Genomic DNA, 23,091 nt, shown 5'->3' with positions numbered 1-23,091 from the left:
TTAACACTGGAGTTTTTAACAGACATAATATCATGGGCTTGTGGCTGAGTGCCACAGACATGCAGGATAAAAAAAGCATTAAGAAATAGATTCTGTTTGATGTGAGCAGAACAAGTGGATATTTTGGTGGTGAATGATAATAAATGGCAGCCACGTTGCCGCGGCTTAGGCAGATCTTACAGCTTGTGTTTCTTTTCTCTCACTCGCATGTCTTACATCTCTACCTCTTCTCTCCATCTTTTCTCCTGAGGCCGCTGTGTGTCGGAAATGGCACGTTGACGACCACGTGAAGGCTTTTCTATTTGCTGGCCTGCTTGCCTGCCTGCCTGCCTGCCTGCCTGCCTGCCTGGCTGGCATCCTCTCTGCAACCCACAGAGGCAGTCTTATCATTCACCCTCCATTCCTCCATCGCTGTCTTTCTTTATACGCCACCACTCGTTGTCTCCTCCACAACAGCTTGATCACACACACACACACACACACACAGACGCACACACACACACACACACACACACACACACACACACACACACACACACACACACACACACACACACACACACACACACACACACACACACACACTCACACACAGGCCTGGCCAGGAGGGGTGAGAGACAGAGAGAGACAGATATTGAAAATGTGAGTGTTGGAGTACCTAAAGGCTGCTGCTGCTGCTGTTCATTCACTTAGCTTCGACTGATAACAGCGCATTTGGCAATAACCTGTCTGTGAGAAGAACCACAGTGCATTTCTGTGAGGCAATTACTCGATGATTTCCTTGAGGGAAGCCAATAGCTAACCGCTAATACACCATGCTATTCAATTATGAAAGAAGATAGAGAGCTTTTCCCAGCTCTGCTTTTCTGTTATTTGGAATTGGAAACACCCTGTCTTGTTATTTTAGATGTGTAAGTGTGCACGGTCAAATTCACAATATAAGATAATAGCATTTAGGGCATTTTCTATACAACCAAAGCTAGTTTAGATACTGCTTCTACATCAACTTCGTCATCAACGTCATTTTGGCTTTTATATTTTATGATAATTATGAAAAACTACAAGGTCAAATATGTATTCATTTGAGGCGAACGGGCCCCCACGCCTTGCCATACCCAGTTGACATCACGCGTATGCCCCTTGTCCTCATTGCAGCCAAAGCCTTCAAATCAATTATACACCTTCCCTCATGCTCCAGAAAAGCATGACTGCATACAATGCAACAAGGCCCAAGCTTCTCTGAAGGCTAGGTTACCCTAGCAACAAGTTACGTAGACCCAGTCTGGGGCGAGGGAGCTACCTCAGAGGAGAGGAGGCTGCCCGAGAATGGAGGTGGAGACTAACTGGGATAGTTTAGCAAAAACAATGGCTCTGAAATGGATGACACATTTCTGTTTTGCTTGAACAAATGGCCAATTTAAATACGTACATTTACTGCATGCAGTGACGCTGTTGATGTGTATTTTATAAATCACGTTTCTGTTACATAATCAAGCTACAGCATTAGCTAACAAGCATAGCGTGTTGCCCACGTGCTTTACTGTGGTTGTATCTGCAGAGAGACAAAGAGTATTTGGGTGTGTGCAAGCATGGTCTCATCTCCTGTCAGCAGGGATGCTGGGACGCAGCCAGACAGCCAGTCTGCACCATGACAAAGATTCACTGCTGGCTTCCAAACACGCCCTGCTCACACACACACACCCTTCATTAACAACCTCCACAGGTTAGGAGCAGCATTTAAACAAAACGAATCCAAAATGTGTCAGTTTTCGTCAAATCACTCCCCAATGCTGCATGAGCGTCGAGACAACACTGGGTGTGTCCGAGTCAAACCGCTTACAGGGTTTCAAACCGAAGCATGTGTTTGAATGTGAAGCCACAACCTCCGAATCATGATTTGTAGTCACTATATTTATGTGACTTCAGGTTCTCGTGTAAATATTGTTGTAAGTATTGCATTTCAGCCATTTTCTTTGTACCAGACACAACAAAGATATCCGTCTGGTGTGGAAGCATGATGTGGGGTGAATGATAATTTAGTGAATGTCTCCATCTGCTGCACACCCGCAGGAACTGCTGCATTATGTAAGAGGAGTGTTCAAACATGGATATTCTGGAAGGAACGGAAAAAAGTGCATATCCTGCCTTATGCAGCCTTAAAGTACACTTTTATATGCTTTTACTTGACACTTCAGATGCTGTAATGATTATAAAAAAAATCACATCAAGAGCCTTTCATCAGAAATGGTGCCGGCAAAGTATGTAGTACTGTAGTAAAATAAGTAGAAAAGTTTATACTTTGATGTGTTATTTTATTTGCTGAAAGCTTATCAATGTACAGCTATTACCTATAGCTACATCATAATAAACTCCCATTTCATATACCAATATTCCATTTAATATTCCAATGTGTTTGGCTATTCTTGTGTGCTCAGCTTGATTTCATATTTAATGATATTCACTTTATTACTGCTAATATAATGTGCTTGAACATTATTATGATAATCTAATTGCTTAAAAGCACTTTTAACAGCAGTGACAATTTGTTTTGCAGGTATTTAGTAAATTAAATCATTGGACAAACAGGCCTAGATGAAAAATCATAGGATCAATTATGCCAGTAGGGAACATTAATATCCGTACACGTTTCCATGGCAATCCATTCAGTAGCTGTTTAGCTTTTTCAGTTTGGACAAAAATGGTGTACCGACTGTAACCGTTCCCACCACACAGAGCCCTGCTGCTAAAAGTATAGCATTTAAATATGATCCTGATTATTTTTAACACATCCTGCGTGTGCTAACAGGTGAAGATCAAGCACCACCACGAGGGCCTGGCATAGAAAAAGAAAATATTCAGCACACGGTTGTATATGTAAAGCTCGTGGGTTTAATATGGCAATTTTCACCACCAGATAGAATCAACATGTGGGATTCAATCCAGCTAAGTAAAATATATGCACCACTTAGAGATCAGGACACTACAAAACACACCTCTGATTCATCGACCCCCCCCCAACCCAGTGTTGATCACACAGCTCGTGTAGACCACGAACACGGAGTACAGCTTCAAAAACAGTGGCTGGGCAGCAGCACACACAGCTCTCCTTGTTGCATTTGTGAAACATCCACACAAAGACACAGCCACCGGCAAACATCTTCAAAGAGAGACAATTACAACATCACTTCCTATGTGGGTACGGTATGAATAAAGTCTGGTCATCATACAGGCAGCAATGTATGACACACATAAACATGGGTTATACTACAATACGGTATACTGTATATACACAGTAGCAGTGACTGGAGAGCTGACAATCCCTCTCTCTCGCCGCTCTTCGCCTTGCATTCACAGCTCCGCTTATGTGTTGATGAGCAGACTTTTCTCCGTGCGGAGAGGCAGAAGGCGAGTGTGCTGCAATTTTCGGCAAACGAAACACGTCGTGGCGGTGGTGCTGCTCGCTCCCCGTTTCCCAGGCAGTGGGCATATGCTGCTGTTGCAATACGAAGCACGTGCGAGGAGCCCAAGTTTTATGCAAAAACCCCAACGCTTGTCCCGATGGAGTGGAGGACCTGCAAGATGCAAGTCTACAAAAGCGTTTATCTTTCAGTCAAAGTTCAAACTGTAAAGATGTGTTATGATACCTCCTATTAAAACCGAGGAAATATCAGCAGCCCCAAAATTGTCGATAACAGTACTTCACAGAGAAAGAACACGACACATATCTGGGGTTGTGAGCTGCCACTAGGCACATTTTCAACGTTTTGGAAAGAGAAGAGTCATGTTTTTAAAGCAGCCTTGAACAAGAAACAAAAGGAAATCAACAAAATCTCTGACTAGTCTGAGTATTATTAAAAATAATAAAGCAGTGTGTACATTGCTGGCAGTGGGACACTATTCTCTAAAGGAATGTCTCAAGATAGACGGTTTTTATCACCTTGCACCACATGGACACCTAAAAAAATGGATCAAATCCTTGGCTGTTGCCAGGATCGAAACAGTCTGCAATGAGGGGTTAAAAACCGTATATTTACAATGCAGATATACTGTACAACAGCCTCCCATTTGAAAACATACAGTAGACCATACACATTTAGTGTCAAAGCAGAACACGACACACAGACTTCCCAATGTTCTTAAATGTACTGTTTTCACTGTCGCGAGTGCGATTTTGCATCCAGCCGGATTAAGAAGCTTCAAGCCACTAGAGGCTGCTGTCAAAGCCCCTCCTACTGTTGTCCATGTGAAATAACACACATCACTTTCAGATAAAAATCAGCAGGACATGGAACACATTACAGTTAGACTCACCGGTTCCTGTTTTTCTATACCTTTAAATAAAGCATACAAAAATAGTAGTGTACAGTATACACTCTGTCAATGGTCCCTTTAATTCTCAGCGTAGTTTCTGTGGTAAGTGTGTAACACACACACACACACACACATTTATAACACACACACACACACACACACACTCTGGTTCATAACTAAGTGACGACTGACTCTTTTCAGATAGTGCTGCTGAGTGCCTTGCTCCAGTCCTTGGGGGAATCAGTCCGTCAGTCCCTCCGTGGCTCAGCTGCTTCACAAACAGCCTGAGTCTCCACAGATCATCACTCCTTCTCCCGCAGGTCTCCCTCCAACTCCTTCCTCGTCCCGTCGCTCAGGTTATCATTGCAGGTCTCCGGGGAGGCAAATAAACAAGTCCTTACGATCCCTCTTTCCCTTCTGAGCTCTCCGGCGGCGCTGGAGGCCCCTCCGCTGTGGGTGACTGGGCCCCCCCCGGACCATCTGCGCACAAACCCAAAAAATAGACACCATCACCACCAATATGTTGCAGTAATTCATCAATCAATCTGCTACTTTGGCTAATCTTCTGAATGATCGAATTCCTCCCAACATTATGCGCTGCCTGCCTGTCCTGTTTCACTCAGAAACACGTCATGGAAGCTAGATGCTCTTGAAACGACGTTTCAGCCCAACTTTAATCTTTTATGTATCCCACGACCAGATATGATTTTTCAGACCAAAATCCATGTCAGGCAAACTTTCACAGACTAAATTACTCAGAAACTATCAAGACTGAAAGACGGCTGACTGTGCATGACATCATGGCCTTTCATTTCTTCACTTCACAAGTTGCTTACAGTTTTGAGTTTGCATTGTGTTGAATATTGCCACGATGAAAGTGAAAACGTGCTTTACCTTTGAGGGACAACTCAGCCAGCTTCAGGGGCAGGTCGCCAGGGTTGACGCCTGCCGGCGAGCCCAGGATGTCGGGCAGGGCATTTCTCCTCCCTGAGCGCCCAGAGGAGGCAAAGTCCAACACTGGCTCTACTTCCGTCATCTCAGGACCCCTCTGTGATAAAAGACAGGCCGAATACAATATTAGATTAATGCCTGTCTGTGAAAAGACACTTTGAAGTTCGGTAATAGGAAGAACTCAGGAACCACCTGGTTTGTTACCATATAAAAAGTGTTGTGTCTACAAAAAACATGTGTCACAATATATTCTGTATATCTTTCTGTGCAAATATAACTATATCTCAATGTAAATTCCAGTTATTTCTGATATGTCCAGTACAGCTTTGTTCTGCCAGCTCTGCCTCTGATTGGCTACAACTTCGTCGGTTGGATTAAGGCATGAGAAGTGAGATTGGGTTGAGGTTAAGAATATCAGGGTAAGCCAATCAGAGGCAGGGCAATCCCAGAAGAAGAAGGATCGCTGGCATGCATGGGTAAACCCTTGTGTCGTCATTAACAAGTAACAGCAACATCAAGATTAACTTAACACTATTTTACAGTTTTGGTTACAGTTTTAGCTTAATTAACAATAGCTGACTAGTTACATGGATTGCTTTCTTTGTTTGCCCAAAATGACTAATATCTAATATCAAAGCAAGCCGAATTGTTGTGATGTTGCATAGTTTTATAACAGACTGACATAAATGACACAAGGTTCAGTCCCAGAACATTTTAAAAGATGGGTTAGCCAGTTATTTCCGCCCAAGCCTAGAACATCTGTATAATTAAATGACACCGTCATGCCATGACTGATATGTTACATTATGAGCAATGCAGAGCACAGCTGTGGCCATTTATCTTAACATATCTCAGGAAACAAAAAGCAGTTTATCTGTTAAGTGATTTGAGCATCAAGAGAAGAGATTCATCACTGAAGCGGAGGATGTGTCTGTCTGGTCTCATGGCAACCAGCAGCTGGGGAGTCAGCTCTAGGCTACACTGGTGACAGGCAGAATTACATCCCTTGTCACACGCACGCACACACAGACACACACGCAGATACAGCGAGCCACTGTCGCTATGGCAACAACACGGAAAAAAAACCGCACCATTGGAAGGTAAACATATGAAATCCATTCTCTCACTATCTCACTTTCTCTCCCCAGTCTGCCTCTTTTGTTGTGTTGCCTCGCTGTAAATAACCATACCATTCTGTTGAGCAAAATCCCATTTCACATGGCTCTTTCAACAAAGGAATGACATGCAAGTTAATGCACACACACACACACACACACACAAACACACACACACACACACACACACACACACACACACACACACACACACACACACACACACACACACACACACACACACACACACACACACACACACACACACACACACACACACACACACACCCTCCAGAAAAAAGGGCCACAGGTTGGCCATCTGTTAGCCTCAAGTGCTAATAGTCATTGAGCTCATATAAGACACAGTAGTAAATGGTAGTCTAATTCTGTGAGTACCATATTTCCTTCACATAATCACAGCGACATGTTGGAATCTGCACATGCAATGTACACACAATCAAATTGTTAGCTTTTGCCTTGCTTTGATTGACTTGAGGTGACACGGGTAGCATGTGAGCATCAGCATGTAATCATGAAATTAAGTGTGCTACCTTAAATTGCCATACATGATTGAAAGCCTTTATTCAACAGCAGAAATAATGTGTTTTGAAATGTGAACACACATTACCAAGAATGTCTACCTACTCCCTCGGTGCACAGCATCTTTGGCTTTACTCTGCAGGGTAAACATACAGCGGGATACTAATAATTAATGCAGTAATTATTTATTGATATCAAATGCTGTTGCACATTTAATGTCATGACTGTCAACACCCTTGCAATAATGCGATCAGGGCCGTATAGCAGGAATTCAAATACTGAGGTCATGTGTCCTCCAACCCTTCAGAATCTTTGTGTGCAATTATTTTGGATATATTTTATTGATTTATTTAACTGTTCAAATAGCCTTTATTAATGTATTATCTTGTTGTTATAAAAGTCATCACACTTAAATGCATTTTGCTTATAAAATATCCACCATATGGATATCAACCCATTATTATTATTATTTTTTTTAAATCAAGTTCTTTTCATCACCACGTTTCTTAGCTCCCCGAATTAACATAGAGATAGGACATCACACCAGTGTTGTCAATGATCGCCGTGACCACTTTAATTCCAGGTCTCTGAATTGAAGTGCTCTCCAGTGAGCCATAATGCAGCTGCAGTATAACGTGGCCTTTCAGTTGGATCTTAATGTAGGCGTCCCAGGAAGCCAGAACATTGTTCCAGTTTTCCTTCGCCGGCCCTCAAGTGTCAAAGCTGCTCTTGTGCCGTCTCTGATCGGGTCACAGTTGAACTGAAAGTCCGATAACACGAGTCTAATCAGGTCCGAGCAGCAGGAAGAACCCTTCACACAGATTCTCTCGCCTTCCTGCTCCGGTCGATCCGACAGGCTTGTCAAGCTAACAGCTGATTATCAAAAGTAGGATTTACCAGTTAATCTGTACAATTAAAACTAGACGGCTTGTTATAATGTCAGGTCTATATTCATCTGATACTGGCCTTAAGAAGCTGTTTCCCTAATTAAGAAAATACCATTAGCTTTGTTTGAGCATCCAATGATGATTTAAATAGTTCAGAAGTTTTCCCTCTTATTCATTTTATGAGTAAATATTAACAAATGAATACAAGTTCAAAGCATTGTCTTCCAGTAGCTTATCTACAAGTGCCAATAATAGCCAACACCAGTCCGAATTAGAACATCTGTTTAGTAACTTTCATTAAGCCGGCAGATTAAACATTGAACAGGCAGTGACCCATCATCTGAACAGGTTTATTTTAGATGATAATCCAACAACAGTTTAGATAGGATTATCTTGTCAAGAAAACTGACCTAGATACTATGATGTCCTCTTCGGCTCAGAGAACAAGCCGCAGGTATGTTACGCAACGAGGTAGAGTTATAAAAGCCTTCTGATTGAAGAGCTGGCAGAGGTCAAGGGTTGTGTAAGGAGAGGGAGTCAAAAAGGAGAGGACAAAAAGGGCCATCTTTTCGTCTTTAAAACTGCAAACTTTTTACAGCTCTTCAATTAAATAAGAGCTCATTAATGCTGCAAATTGCTACACGCGCTATTCTACACACAGTGACGTCTATAATTTGGCAACAAATTATACACTACAGACTTCAATGATCCTCTGCATCGCAGGGCGACTGTGTAAATAATCATGCAAACTAAAATTGTCCTCTCATACCTCGTCAGTTAGGACAAAAAAAAAAAACTTGTTCACGCGCGTGTTCTTCTATGTGTTTAGCAGAGCAGTGTTCTAACTTGCACAGCCCTTCACATTCAATGTTGAAGGGTAACTGTGACGGCAGCGGAGCAAGGCATCGCCCCCAATCCAACCCCGCGGTGCTTTCAACGCCGTCGAGTGCGGCTCTATTCAGACGAAGCCTCGCAGGCTCTTGGAGAGAGAGCGCCTGCTTTTGTTAAATGGAAATACAAGTCCAAGGTTGCCAAGAAAGAAAGCTCGTCTCAACATACATTTTTCTCAGACGGTGAATGGAAGCTTTCAGCACCACGGACAGAGCAAGAAAACAGAAAGAGATGCTGAGAGCTCGATAACTTGCCTCTTCAGTGTGGAGAGAATGTCAAAACCAATCTTTATGCAAGAATATGGCCAATATTCCCTTGGTATCAACAAATGAAATGACTGGAGAAACAGTCAGAATCCACGATTCAATCCAGTATACAACCTTCTGAGGAGTGAAGCCAATGCTCAAGAGCCTTAAATTAACATTCTTTCTAATAGCGAAGAATCATCTGATTGCCAAAAGAAGTCCGATTGCATGGAAGTCTATGAGAAAGTGAGCCTACTTCTCACTTGATTTATGACCTCAGTAAACATTGTAAACGTGAGTTTATGGTCTCAGCCGTTGGTTCCAGGAATTTTCAATACAGCATGATGTCCATTTTGTAAATTAAGGCACCACTGAGAGTAAATTAGAGGATAAAGCGAGGTATGCTTTGGGGCGTGGTTAACTTGTAATTGACAGGTCACTACCACAGGATTTTCTGGTCTGGAGAATGTCCCTGCTGTTTTCCAAAAATGTGGAGTCATTTTAGATTTAAAACAAACAATTAGCTGAAAAACAGCTAATAAAAGCTCTGTAATTCTCTGTAAAATTGAGCGACCTCTTTCACAAAAATATAGAGCAGCGTTAACACTTGCTTAATTGAACAATTGCTACATTTTAAAGCGGATTTGTACATAACAAAAATGACTTTGAAAATACTGGTCAGCTTCGTGGTTTCAGGCTAGAAAAAGATATCATCAGCCATCAGGTATAATAATGTAATAATGTCCACCTGCTGTACACAAATATGCCAGAACGAAGGTGGATGAAATGTGGTTATGTCTGGATAATATGCGACATGTTTCCTACATTCTCATCTCCTTGAGCGATTGCAGACTGTTTGAAATGATGTTGTTTAGTAATAAACCAGGACACAGCACTGGAGAAAAGAAAAACACTCACTAAATGGGTCAGCAAAACTCCATTTTATTACATTTTCATCAAGCCGAATACGGCAATGACTTGAAAATGGAAGTGAAGTCTCAGACACTCTTGCTGGATTTGAGAATGTACTAGATTGTGACATGAGTGAAACATATTGCATCAAACCATGAACACTGTGGAGCTTTTACACCTGAGTTTGGTGTGAACATCACTGACGAGAGCTGCGTGGAAACAGTTTGTGAAAATTACCTTCCTTTGCATATTTTATTATCATCATCATCTCACTACTGCAACTCTCTCCTGGCTGGACTCCAAGACTCACCTGTTCAGACTTCACCTGGACTCTACATAGCATGACCCACTAACAACAATTCAATGGTTCAACATTTCTTTTTTTTGTTTTTTAACAAAAGCGTTCAACTCTATCTCATTGACTTCAGCTCAACTTGCGTGGACTCCCATGTAAAAGCACTTGCAGGCTGAAAAGCTGTACTTGCGTGACTCGATGACACCCAAGCAGGTTCCATTCATGGTCAAATGTTTCAGAGAGAAATCCAAACGAGTGAGAAAACCTTGAGTGCAGAATATTATCTCACACTCTCACTTTCTGTTGATTACTCTATTCACAATACCAATATGTGAGTGTGTTGTTCCCATGCATTGGCCGATAGTAATAATCAGAAATATAAACAATCAAACGGCATCACGCTGACTGGTCTGCCTTTACAGCCGTGTTGCGTATACACACCCACATGCCATCGTGTTGTGGTTTCTTTCATTCATTTGGGTTTTTTTCTGCTGGTTTCATTCACACTTCATTATCTTGCTGTATCAAGTATCATAAACATGCATTGCCACTGAGTTTATTTTCTGCAATAATTCAAAATCCCAGCTTTTTGTCGGGGGAGCCAGTGCAGTTTGTTGTATAATGACTATAAAAGCACTTTAACTAACTTCTGGGGGGTTGGCCGACAAAAATATGTCATCCCGGCAGCACTATATGGTGACATTGTTTCATATAACCTCAGACCTCTATTGGCATTTCTGTACTGCAATTTCTTGTTAGTTATCTTCCAGCATACACAGGGTTACCTTTTATCTGCAAAAAGCAAATATCAACCAATATATCAGCCCCGGCTGTTTATCAGTCGAACTCTCCTCCACACTGACTAAAAGACTCTTCAGGCTACTATAATAATTAATTAAGTGTGCTACATGAACGCTGTCTCTCTGTGATTTGCTCCAAATAATATTGTTCTTTCCAGGAAATCTATCCCAAAATATTAGTAAAACGGTTCTGAAATGACAGAGTCGTATAGCTTTTAGCATTATCGTTGCTTTAGTGGCTATTTTAATAATATATCTCTTTATTCATATAAAAAACTAGCACAAAATACAAGCTATTGGAATCTTCCGTAAAAAAAAATGTCTGCTGGTATTGGCCATATCAGTCAAAGCTTCAAATCTCCACACAGGAGACAATGCTATATATCAGCTCTCCGAGCCAAGCAGCCTGGCCCTGCCTGCTGCCTGAGGCTGACCTCTATTCTGCTTCTCATCACCCTCGCCTGTGTGACAGCCACAGTCACTGCACACACTACAGCTCCACTACAGTCTGAACATTACGTATCGCTGCGTAGGACACACGAACCGCCGACCATCATCATGTTAAACATGATTGGATTTTCATTGAGAGAGATGTTCAATTACAAATTGTCACTGTGGATGTTATTTTACAGTAACAAAGCAGTCGTGCTGGTGTCGCTCTCTATTACACAGTCTTGTTCTAATGCTCTGTCTAATAATAAGGAAGTAGGGGTAGTAACAGATTGACTGCAATAATCCTGAAATGGTTCCCCTCATCAGACGGCCTCGCCGCAGCAAATCCGACCCATGTGTCCACCGAGAGAGTGTTTTCTTTGTGTTGCGACTGTACCTCCCCTCTCCCTGTAGTCATGGCATTAGTCATTTTGTAGGACTGTGGGGGGTTTAGGTCAGAAAGTATGGCCGCTTAACGAGGAACTGCAGAAGAAATTATGTTTACACAGCCGGCGCAGACACGAGACGTTTGAGATGAATAAATAATGCCTGGGATTAAGTCCCTCGCTATTTTTAGTCCCTCATACCCTGTGATTATTCCCTGTCCTTCTCCCCACTTTTTTTTTTTTTTTTTACTGTTATCCTAAAGCTTAGCGTGCTCTAGCTACCATGGAAACGGCACCGTTAGAAAAAGGCAGCTACATAGTGGAAGAGGGGAGCCAAGGAAGAAACTGACATCATACAGCATTGTTTTGTTTTTTTGTGCTCATTGAGATGTTTTTGTTGTTATGATTATGTTGGATTTGTTGCTGCAGGTATGAGCTATGAATCTAATATAGCAATAGCATAAGAACTGTACGTGGGGATGCATAATTATTCCTCGTTATTAGAGCAGACCAAACTATACAGTGCACAACTATTAGGTTAAATGCAAAACGCAGCAAAATGAGGGAAAAAATGTGAAGAAAGGCAATCGGCTCTGCTCATCATATTCACATTAACAGGTGCACAGAAGGTCATACATATGCACAAAAGCTGGAAGGATCTTGGTGTTGATTTTCACAAAAAGCTGTTTTCCCCCCCCTCAGCGGGCGGAGAGAGGGAGGCAGAGAGAGAGAAGCAGAGAGCTGAGACTGATCTAATGAGACAGCGTGATCACAGCCTCTCTTCAGATCTTGCAAACATCCTGGGCAGATCCTCTCGTCTTTTCCACTGATCTGCGCAGCCCTTTTTCTCGTTATGGCTGCCTGCTTTCATGTTTCAGAAGCCAGGAATCAGGGACAAAAACACATGGGCACAGCCTTTTAGTTTGTAGATAAATTGCTAGGGTGGGTGGAGGTTTGAGAGAGAGAGAGAGAGAGAGAGAGAGATCGCCATGGTCTGTGTAATTACAGTAACTGACAATGAAAGATTTTTCCCGGCCTTTTATTTGAACTCAACCAGTCAAAATCACCCATTTCTCAAAGAGGATGATGGATGTGTGTTTTCTTATTATTATTATTACAATGTTATTACTTTTAGTGTCCGGTGGTCAGTTAGCAACGCTCTGAACACCGCTTGTTTAAAGCGTGAGCATGTCTTTAGTGTTGCTAAAGCAAAAAGAGAACAGGGTCTTATGTTCCTTGCTCTGAATCAGCATGAATCGTTAAAAAAAAAAAAATCAGCTGGAGACACATTTTCAGCCAACTCATGGAGTTACCATTTAAGCTAATTAACTCTGCCAGCAACAGTTGTCGTTTCAGACGACAGAATCGATGGTCAAGGGCGAGAAAGGAGAAGCTTGCTTTTGTCTACGTCTGGGTGACACTATAAGATGTATTGCTTCATAAATTGCAATGAATTTCAGGTGGTAAATCTGCCACTGTTATCATTGGAATGTGCCGTGCTAGATTGAAAAGTTTGACGTGCGTTACAGGTGCAGGCTTTAGTGATGGGTGAGTTATGTTTTCTCTCTAAAATTGAATAACAAATACAATCAATATCACAATCGGTGCATTGCAAAGCAATGCGCTAGATTATTCAGGTGGATTTTTTGTTGTTTTGTTGTACCTTGGCTAGCTGGTAGTTGGCTATTCAAGTAACCAGTTATTTAGTTTTCAAATAAGCAATCCCTTACCAGAATATCACAGTGAAATGCAAATTACTGACACATCTCTGCTAAACACAAGATCTAAAGTGGTTCTTTGGCAATATTCTTGGTGGAGAAACTAGACTTTTACAAATCAGCTAAACAACAGTGGTGAGTGGCGAGGCAGTAATGTCGTAAGTAACTAAATAATAAGTTAGCTGGCGTGGAACTTCCACCACAATGCCAGTTTTCAGCACTTTCACAAACAACCCCCAACACTAAGAAACTGTTACACGCCCCCGTCGATACCGCTGAGCTACGATGTTTAGAGGACCTTCAAATAGCACCTAAAAGCAATCCGCCCTCTTTGTAATTAACGGTGTTTAATGTGCAATAACAACACGCAATTATATGAAATGAGGCTGACAATGTGCCCTCCACGTTGCCAAATATGAGACAGATTGAGCGGGTTTCATGAGGGTCAATCACAACAACGGAGCACCCGGCTATTTACAGCAATTAGCACACTTGACGGAGAGTTGTAGAGAATGGCTGCCAGGCACCGCCGCCAGCGGCCTCAGGGATCATCTGAGGAGCGGATCACGTCCAGCAGGAACACACTGTTTTGGAGGATGCACGATTTTTACATCTTTTGTTCTGATTCGACAGATGATCAGTGAATCGTGAGCACCAAATGGCCCTCCGCTTTGCTCCATGGGAAAAGTCAACATAAGAAAATTCACATTGTGAATGTATCTCTACTCACAGTCTTATTACAGAAAGTGAAAGTGAGAATATGTTTGTGAGCTCTGATTTTGGTACTTTACAGGGGAACTCCGGTTGGACACTGCAGGAGCTGTAAGTCTTGTAAAATAGCCCCCCATGTTGTCAGCAAGGCTGTTTAACAAGCAGTGACCCGATGCCACCGTTGAGCTGCATTATGGGACGTGTAGGATCCAGCATTATTGGAGCTTGACCCACAACAGGAACTAACAGTCAGGATATCTCTGCCTTTGCTGCATCGAGTTCGTCCATTATTATTTAATCTGTCTCTCGCGAGTACCCCAACTTTGTGAAAGTGCTATCCTAAATCACTGGAGCACTCTTTTAATAGCAGAGCAATGCCGTCTATCAATCATTTAGAATGCACATTTAATTTTGCAAAGGGTGATTTATTAGTGAGTTGAGACACAGTTATATAACTCTTGTAAAAATGGAAGTATTAGACTGTGTTTTTGTGTCTTTCCATACTGTTTCTATTTTCTAATCAATCCATTAGTTACTTATATGGAGGCATGTAACATACATTGATTGCAGTTCTTCACGACGGTTCACACAATCAAACGAGGAACCTGTAATATCACTATTATTATTATTAGGAGTCACAGACCAGAGGTGGGAGAGTTTTGATTGTTCGAGGAAACACTCAAATCTAATTTTGGGACACTTGCCACGTGCAAATATGATACTTAAATTTAGATACTAAGGAACTAATACTTTATTAGATTAGACATTCCTATACAAATATAAGAGCTTAGTCTGAATCTTGTTGTCATGACACAAGCAAGCCTTAAAAGGGACAGTGTGTTACATTTTATTTAGATAAAATCAATACAGCAAAGAATTTCCTATTTGTATTTACATTGGAAGGGTCCTCAGGAGGCTTCTATGTCGTTTTGAAGACTACATTTTCATCCGCCCGTGATGCACTAGTCCCGGGGACCGGTACGTTCACGTCCCGCTGTCCCCCCGGAGAGCGACTTTTACCGAGCTTTGTTATCCGCCCGTGGTGGACGTCTCGGACACGACCTCTAGAGCAATATAAGCATTTTAGTCACATCTGTTTGTGTTTGTTGTGTGTCTAGTTGTTAGCTGATGCTATAGGCTACGGCATCGTAATGGAAGGCTACCAAAAATAAACCAATAAAAACATGGTAAAATAATCACTATATTGCTGGAGGAGTAATGACTTCTACATGCTCACACACGTTTGTTTGAAACCTCATCACCTGAAAGAAAACTGGTGAAGTGGTGTTGGATGACATGTTGTCATAGATTCTTGGTACATGACGGCTACGGCACTATTCGTCTGAATGCAAAATACAATTTCACCACTAGATGGGAGTAATTCCTACACACTGTCTCTTTAAAAAAAAAATCTGAAATGTTTTAAGTGAAAATAAGATTCAATCCAATCAAAGTTTCCCAGAGCCCAAGGTGACATCTTTGAAGTGTCTGTGTTTGTCTGACAAACAGAAACACAACCTCAAATTCACCTTGATAGAAAATAGGGATGGGCATTTCAAGCTGTGCTCAACGGGGGGGGGGGTTTAAGAGAGAATTTAAGAGTTTTCTGTTTTGGTAACTTTTATTCTGATTCTGTCGAGTTTGACTGAAGTGTCGTTTGATGCATTGCTGCTCGAACGCATCGGCAATGTGAAGCCACCGCGCAAATAAGAAAAGAAAAGGGACAAACTGAATGAATTTTTCATAATTTCATGAATATTTGAAAGTTATGACCCATCCCTGATGTAAAACAGCAAAGCATAAATATTTACATTTGAGATGCTGTTTTCTTTTTTTATATATCAAAGGTTCTGTCATATAGACTTCCTTTGAGCGACTACATGTTTCAGCAAACATCCTGTAGAAGAAGTATCAGGTTTCAGGATCTATATATCAGTTGCAGTCTAGCAGCCGAGGTCGGGCTGGGGGAATAAATCTACACATGTCCGATACGTGTGACACTGGGAGGACAGTGTGTGCTGCCGTCACATCAATATTTCAGCACAAAGCCTGTTGTTTGGAAGAGAGTAACCGAGGCCGTCCTCCACCCCCGGCACTCACCGAACTAGACCATGGTGGCAACAGCGATGAGGCCTGGGTGGCTGTGCGGCTGCACGTGCTCCTCCTGCACGCTGGCTGCCACCCATGGGCCTCTAGCACTCTCCGACAACAACCCTGGCAACTGAGGCATCAGCCGAGACACACACACACATATAATCAAACGCTATGAAGGCAGCACACACACTGCCACCCTGCATCAGCACAAGTGTCAAGCTCTTGTGTTGTGTTAGTGTTTGTGATTAAAACTCCACTCAGCAAAAGGGATAAAGGAGGAGCTTCAACAGATGAGGATTTCGTCTGCAGCAGTGGAAACCCTGAGATTTCAACTCATCATTACATTCTGCCATTTCCCCACATACTGTATATACAGGTTCAAGCCAGACAGAGAAGGACTAACATCTGTTTACCAATCGCACAAAATCCCAAGGTGTTCCCAGAACGTACAGGTCGTACCTCCCACCTCTGGGACTAATCCTGCAAACATCAGATTTTCTGCCTGTATCTAAAGTCATCAGATCTGGGGCTGCAACAAATACTTCCATTGTGGATTCATCTGCAGATTATTTTCTTGATTAACCAATTGTCACAATTTCCTTCCTTTCCACCCAATAAGTCACTTCAAGACTTAAGATATTACATTTATTCATGACATAACACAAAAAAAGTGGCAAATCCTCAAAACTGCTTGTAACAGGTGAATATTTATGATATCTAACAATCATGCAGAATAGCCAAGTAGCGCCCTTTTAAAGCTGCATCCATATCTGCCTGTTAAATGCTCCACTGTGTTGCTAGCTGTGTCTGTCTGCTGTTCGGTGCTGAACAGGTAGTGCAAAGTTCAAATATTTCCCTCTTGCTGCCATTTGAAAATGCAAATGTGCAAAGCTTCCAGGCGCAGCTGTAGAGAGGCGTCTCCCATGAAAACTGCTTTTGATGGTGCCCACTGAGAGACCTTTGAAAGCAGCGACTGCACCTCTCGCCCTCTCGCAGCCTCTCCGTTGGCCAATCTACAGAAGGCGCTCTTCAGACGGCTAACGTGTGACAAGCAGTTTTTGATGCCGTGCCTCTTAGTAGGGCAGACGGAATTCCACGCGGTAATTGCAAGGGGGGAAACAAAGCCGCTGATTCTATTGTGTGATCTGATACGCTGAAAAAGGTCACTGATCTGTGGACTGAATGGATGCCTTGAGAATTACAATAAACCCTTTGTCTCCGCCGAGAGACCATCCCATCTCACCTACTGTTCCTTTCCCATCTAATCAGTATGGAGAGGTTGGCAGCAGGAGAGATGACATTGACAAACCAGAGTCCTTTCCCACAGAGCCGAGCAGAAGCATGCTGGGAGAGGTCTATTGAGTTATACTGCCGCCCCTCGCCAGGTCGGGCTGCTGGGAAATCGGGCATGGAGAGGTTGAGGTCAGAGCACGCTAAGACAGCTTCCAGAAACCAGGTCGCCTCTGTTCCTATTATCATCCTGCGTCCTCTACATCTCTGCACAAACATGTCCGCTGTCTTGTACGTCCTCTAGACCCAGGTGGGGGAGAGAACCGACTGACGTGTTTTAATGGCAGAAAGATAAAAGTAGCCGTAGCCAAATGGCAGCCAGCCAGTGGTCACAGTAAAGGGCAATGGGCTGTACAGAAGCAGCGGCTCGGACTAAACCCTTATAGGTCACCGGTCAATACATAGGAATAATGAATGACTAGAATTTAGCCCGGCAAATTACTTCTCCATCCTTGGAGTGGAGAGGCCCTGCAATCAATGAGAATTAAATTTGGCGCCGGGTGGTAAAATTGTAAGTGACAGGCAACACTTACTGTTGTTCATCTCGCTGCAATGCAAAGAGACATGGTGCCAATGTGAAGAACACTTTTCTCTCCTTCAATAGCAAATTTACAGCAGGCAGCATGTAAAAGAGAAAGGTGTCATATCAAACACTGGGCTGTTCTGCCACCGTGTTTGATATCCTACTTTGAAAGATATAACCCCATTTAAAAAAAAAGCTGCTGTACATTCAGTCTTAAAGCTGCAAAACCGTGGCCCGGTAACCAGACTATATATGTTCACTTCTATGTGGTCAGTTGTTTCAGGTTTTAGAGGGGTTGTTATTTGTCCTGACCAATCAGCAGTAACGTATCAAACCTGGTTCTAGGAGCGGTTCGTTCTATTGAGTTGACTTTCAACAACCTGTAGGGTAAGCCTCATCCAGGCACACCCCCATTTTCGTGGCTATTTTTCTGGCTCTGGCACACTATTTTTTAATTTACTAGGATCTGTACAGTGTGAAAATCTTTTGTTTGACTTTGACTTCATTTTGTTCTTTGATGCAGTTTCTGGAAAAGTCATTTGGATGTGTTGAAAATATATTTCCTTTAGCGGAAAAATAAATAAATGTGCTAGTCCCAATGCTGTAGGACTTGAGGACAAGGAGAACAGGAAAAAGGTCTGTCAACAATTAGGAGAAAGAACTGAAGTTTCTGGTGCGTGAGTCAAACACAAACAAACAGTTAGCTAGCTACGGCAAACCTCCGCACATCAGTAAACAACCATAAATCGTCTATTTGGGATGAATAAACAGACAAACAATTCTGCAGCTAATTTACATGCTAATAGAGCAAAGCCAAGTTTCAATCTGTGTTTTGTCTGAATAAACCTGCACAATCCAAAAGTTATAAGAGCAGCATCGATATCGACACATCCTTTACAACTTCAGTCCACAAATATCTGTATCACAAATTAGCCAAGCACAGTTATCCGTCCACCTTGGCTTTTTAATGAGGGAAAGTGTCGGCTGGGGGATGAAGAAGATAAGCTGCTCAGTCGCGTTGATGCCAACGGAGATCAAAGCGGTTTTATAGGTAAAGCAGTTACCCGTTTACTGATTGCGGTGGCGGCCTTTGTTCCCAGTAAAAGACAAAGTGGTAAGGCTAACCGAGGATACTCAGGAGGTTAACGATAAAGGCTCAGATCACACCCGCCGCAATGTCATCACGTGTCTGCCATCGCCTTTGAGTTAACGCACGCCGACACAAGGCGGGATTTCTAAGAAAGAGCACGATGTGGAAGGGGAACAGATGATAGGAAGTCAGATGATTCACCCGGCAGTGAGAACAGAGCAGCGAGTTTAAATATGACTAGAACTGAAGTGTATTCCCATTTCTCCCTTTCAACAACGATCGTTTTTTTCCAGACCTCAGAGCTATTTGGTTCACTCTATATAAACTTCTTATATTCATTCATATTACGTCGTAGGTCAACTTGTTGTGTGAACCACGGATTGAAGTATCACAGGTAATGTGAAAGGTGATGCTCAAAGTGACAGAAAAAGCAATCTTCAAACTCCACCATTCCTCAGGCTCCGATTTAGCCTCTTTGGAAGTACTGTTTTGGTTTACGTCCACTGCTTTGGTTAGCCTCGTTTCCTGCTGCAACAGGAAGCTGTTCTCAGGAGAGGAAAAAAAAAAGCTCTGACACTGCACATGTGTCCAGACTCGAACAGGAGACGGAGTTAGCATTCAGCTGCTAGAGAGCCATCTATTTTCCTCAGAGGTTGGTGGAGACGAGGGTTTAATCCTGGAAGATTGCTCTCTATTAACCGTTTCCAGAGAAATCCGATACACACAAAATATCACTACCAAAAAAATCCCGGGATGCAAAAAGGCTATTTTTTGGGGGGAAAACATGAATTCCTGGTGGAGACCAAAACAGAGTATAAAGTATGACTATTAGATTACTGTCCTTCTGTATATGTAAATAAGCCTCTGTTTGATACATTTTCATTACATTAAATGATCGTACTCTGCATCTAACTTTTGTACGACTATAACTGGTTTGTATTTACTTTATTTGTTGGTATTTCCTCAGAAATGAATCACAAGAAGTTATGTTATTTTAAGACCCCAGTTGGTAAAAAATGAATTATTTGTAAATGTAGAACTCTGAGACTCTATTTAGTTTTAGAAAAGGAAAATTCAAAATAAGTAGAGTTCGCCGAGCAGAAACACCACAGCAGGCAGCCAATGAAGCAGGAAGCCAAGAAATGAGACTGACTCATAAATGACCTCGTGGATATGTAAGGAATTAACGCAGGGTGAAATCATAAAATTAAAAGAAGTGCCATGGAGCTAAAGTGGCTATTACAAAAAGGGAGGAGCCGCCGGTGGCCCAGACTTCATCTCCCTTATTTGACACCTAGATGATTCACTGAAAGCCACATTCAAGAAGACCAGGATTATAATGGCTACACAAAGGCAGACGCCCCGAACCATATTTTAATTTCTTGCTTTTTGGGAAAACATCTTCTGCTAAAAGACTGAGGCTTGTTCACACGTGGAACTGCGACCCACACGACTTTCTTTTTTAATTTCAAGGAGTTTCCTTAAGAACAGATTCAAGGGGTTGTGCATAATAACATAAAATTACATAATAATATATTTATATATATATATATATATATATATATATATATATATATATATATATATATATATATATATATATATATATATATATATATATATATATATATATATATATATATATATAAAAGCAGTAAGAGTTAGAAAAGATGACATCCACGTAGCAGTTTTTTTAGCATCCCATGGTCAAGTGGCAGTGTCTATTTTTAGCAATGCACAATGGTCACTTACTGTCCACTGGAAATTAGATGTGGCCTTCAACAACTGATGCAGACTGACAAGTCATATGGGGGCTGAGTGGGTTCATAACCCCCAAAAAAGCATGCTTTTCTGGTTTTTAAAGAATCCTTCCCATTATTTCACTTCACATCACCTGCGCCTTTTCAATAAACCAAAAGATAATCCGATCTCTGTTGGGAGCCAGTGGCCTTTTCATTTGAACAGCTGATGCTCACGACGCTTTGAGGCCATATGGAGGTGACAGGTAGCTGTTGGAGTTGATTGGCGGCCTGTTTTGCTATTGTGTTTAAATGTCACCAGATGATTGCTGCTGGCAGATAAATTGGCCACATTAGGATTTGTCGTCTCGGCTGGTGTTGTTGGAGCTTTTATGTGCCGGTTTCGGGCCAGGTAATGGCTCCAGCCCCGGTGAAACTCCCCCACCCATGCACGCCTATATTCTACTGTAACCAGCAGCTTCTTCCCCAGCAGTCATTCATTCCCTGAGTCTCTTCTGCAGGTTTGTGCCGATGTGTTTTTGCAGGAGCGCAGATGTTTTTATTATGAAGAAGCAGAAGCCGGTCCGTTGTCCTACCTGTGGAGCAGAACAGGTGACTGGAGCGTTATGTGCGCATCGACGGGTCACTCACCGACTGATTTCAGCGCGCGTCGCCGAGGAACAAAACCACGCAGTCCGAAGTTGTGACTAGCCGCCGGCCACCATCTTCTGGAGGGACGAAGAGGAGTACGTGCGCAGTGTCAGGGTGTCCGTCCGGGGCGACACATCAAACGGCTTCATCACAGCTCACACGGCGGGTCCACACCGGCGTACGAGTGGATTATACACGGCGCTGACAGCAGCAGCACAAGGATGGACACAGCCGAGCACTTCGCCGTGTTGTTCGCACTTAGCCCGGAGGATACAGGAAGTGAAAGGATTTGGCCTTCAAAGTAAAAGCACTAGGCTACTTGAACGATATCCACATTTCAGAAAATGGTATAGGCCTACAATAAACAATTACTTATTTTAGTTTCACCAATACAGTTATTCAAAATATAATTTCTGTAGTCCATTGAATGGCCGGCTTACAATTTGTATGTTTTATTATTAGCATTGTTATTAGTAGTATAAATTGTTGTAGTGAGTGTGCGTGATATGGCTACGTTATCAAATATTTTGTTTTATTTTGAAGTCACAGTAGTACAGTTTCCGGTGTAACTCGTGCTGTTTTGTCGAGGACTTGTCTTGTCGCTGCTGCTCAAAGGTTTGTACCATTGTCTTTTTAGTAAGGGGTGCGCCGTATCTAAACATTCTAATATTAAGAAATGGAATTTTGTTTTTTAATAGAATCCAGTAATTTGTCCTCAGTCCCAAATTATTGGCCCGTGGATAGTTTATTGAATCTTTCATCATTTCATTCTTATTGCAGAGATAATGAAACTTATGCACTTGTATATCAGATACGACCACCTTAATAATCAGAAACAGAAAAACAGTGGTCCAGTGAATGCAAAGACAACTGTTTTGTCCCCAAAGGCTGTTATGGTTTCAGTCAACAGGTTTCTTTTTTACATTCTCAGTATTTTGTTTCGTTTATCTGAAATGAGGATCACAATTCAGTGTATCATTAACCCAATAAACCTGTAAAAAATGTCACAAAGTTCAATGAGACAAAGCAGGGCAGTGAAAATGGAACACAGTAGTGATGGTAAACATCATAATCAGACACATAAGGTCCTGGGATTAATATGAAAATATCAACGATAAGGAAGTCAACAGTGGCGAGGAGGGTTGTTAGAGCCTAATAAAGATGATCAGATTAACATCAAATGAATTGCTCACTTACCATGCGGGTTGATGTAAACTATGATTCTTTTGATATTAAGGCTGTTAATATTTCGACTGAAAAAAAGGAGTGGTGAAGTGTTAAGGTTTAAGATTATTCACAGGTGAACACCTTCACTGTATCTTGCTTTAAACTCATTGTGATTACCTCACTGTGTGCTACTTCTGGTGATCCATTTTAAGATAAGGCCATATAATTCCAGTGCCTTTGCAATGGCCTTATTGTACATGTGGGCTAGTTATTTCCCCTATGATTTCCCTTTTAGTATGAAAAATATAAACAGTTATAATGCATTGAACATATTTCTTTAGTC

The 23,091-nt window shown here is 42.0% G+C and overlaps 1 protein-coding gene across 1 annotated transcript; it reads right to left on the bottom strand.

Moving 5' to 3' along the window:
• Nucleotides 1-2,846: 2,846 nt before the first annotated feature.
• Nucleotides 2,847-21,843, bottom strand: pkib (protein kinase (cAMP-dependent, catalytic) inhibitor beta). The gene is made up of 3 exons (XM_084032364.1): nt 21,582-21,843; nt 5,206-5,359; nt 2,847-4,791 (listed from the first exon to the last, which is right to left on the bottom strand). The coding sequence occupies exons 2-3, from the start codon at nt 5,345-5,347 to the stop codon at nt 4,709-4,711; spliced, it is 225 nt and encodes a 74-aa protein (XP_083888490.1). The 5' UTR covers nt 5,348-5,359; nt 21,582-21,843; the 3' UTR covers nt 2,847-4,708.
• Between the last annotated feature and the right edge of the window lie 1,248 nt (nt 21,844-23,091).

The sequence above is a fragment of the Eutrigla gurnardus genome (assembly GCF_963514095.1).
Source record: "Eutrigla gurnardus genome assembly, chromosome: 17".
Taxonomy (NCBI): domain Eukaryota; kingdom Metazoa; phylum Chordata; class Actinopteri; order Perciformes; family Triglidae; genus Eutrigla; species Eutrigla gurnardus.
This window is presented reverse-complemented; position numbering and strand designations above follow the sequence as displayed.

What these genes read in the sequence shown, in the direction of transcription:
- pkib (XM_084032364.1), bottom strand. Translation starts at nt 5,347, where the DNA reads ATGACGGAAGTAGAGCCAGTGTTGGACTTTGCCTCCTCTGGGCGCTCA. An exon ending in GGCTGAGTTGTCCCTCAAAG is followed by an intron (nt 4,792 to 5,205) that starts GTAAAGCACGTT and finishes GTTTGTGCGCAG; the next exon opens with ATGGTCCGGGGGGGGCCCAG.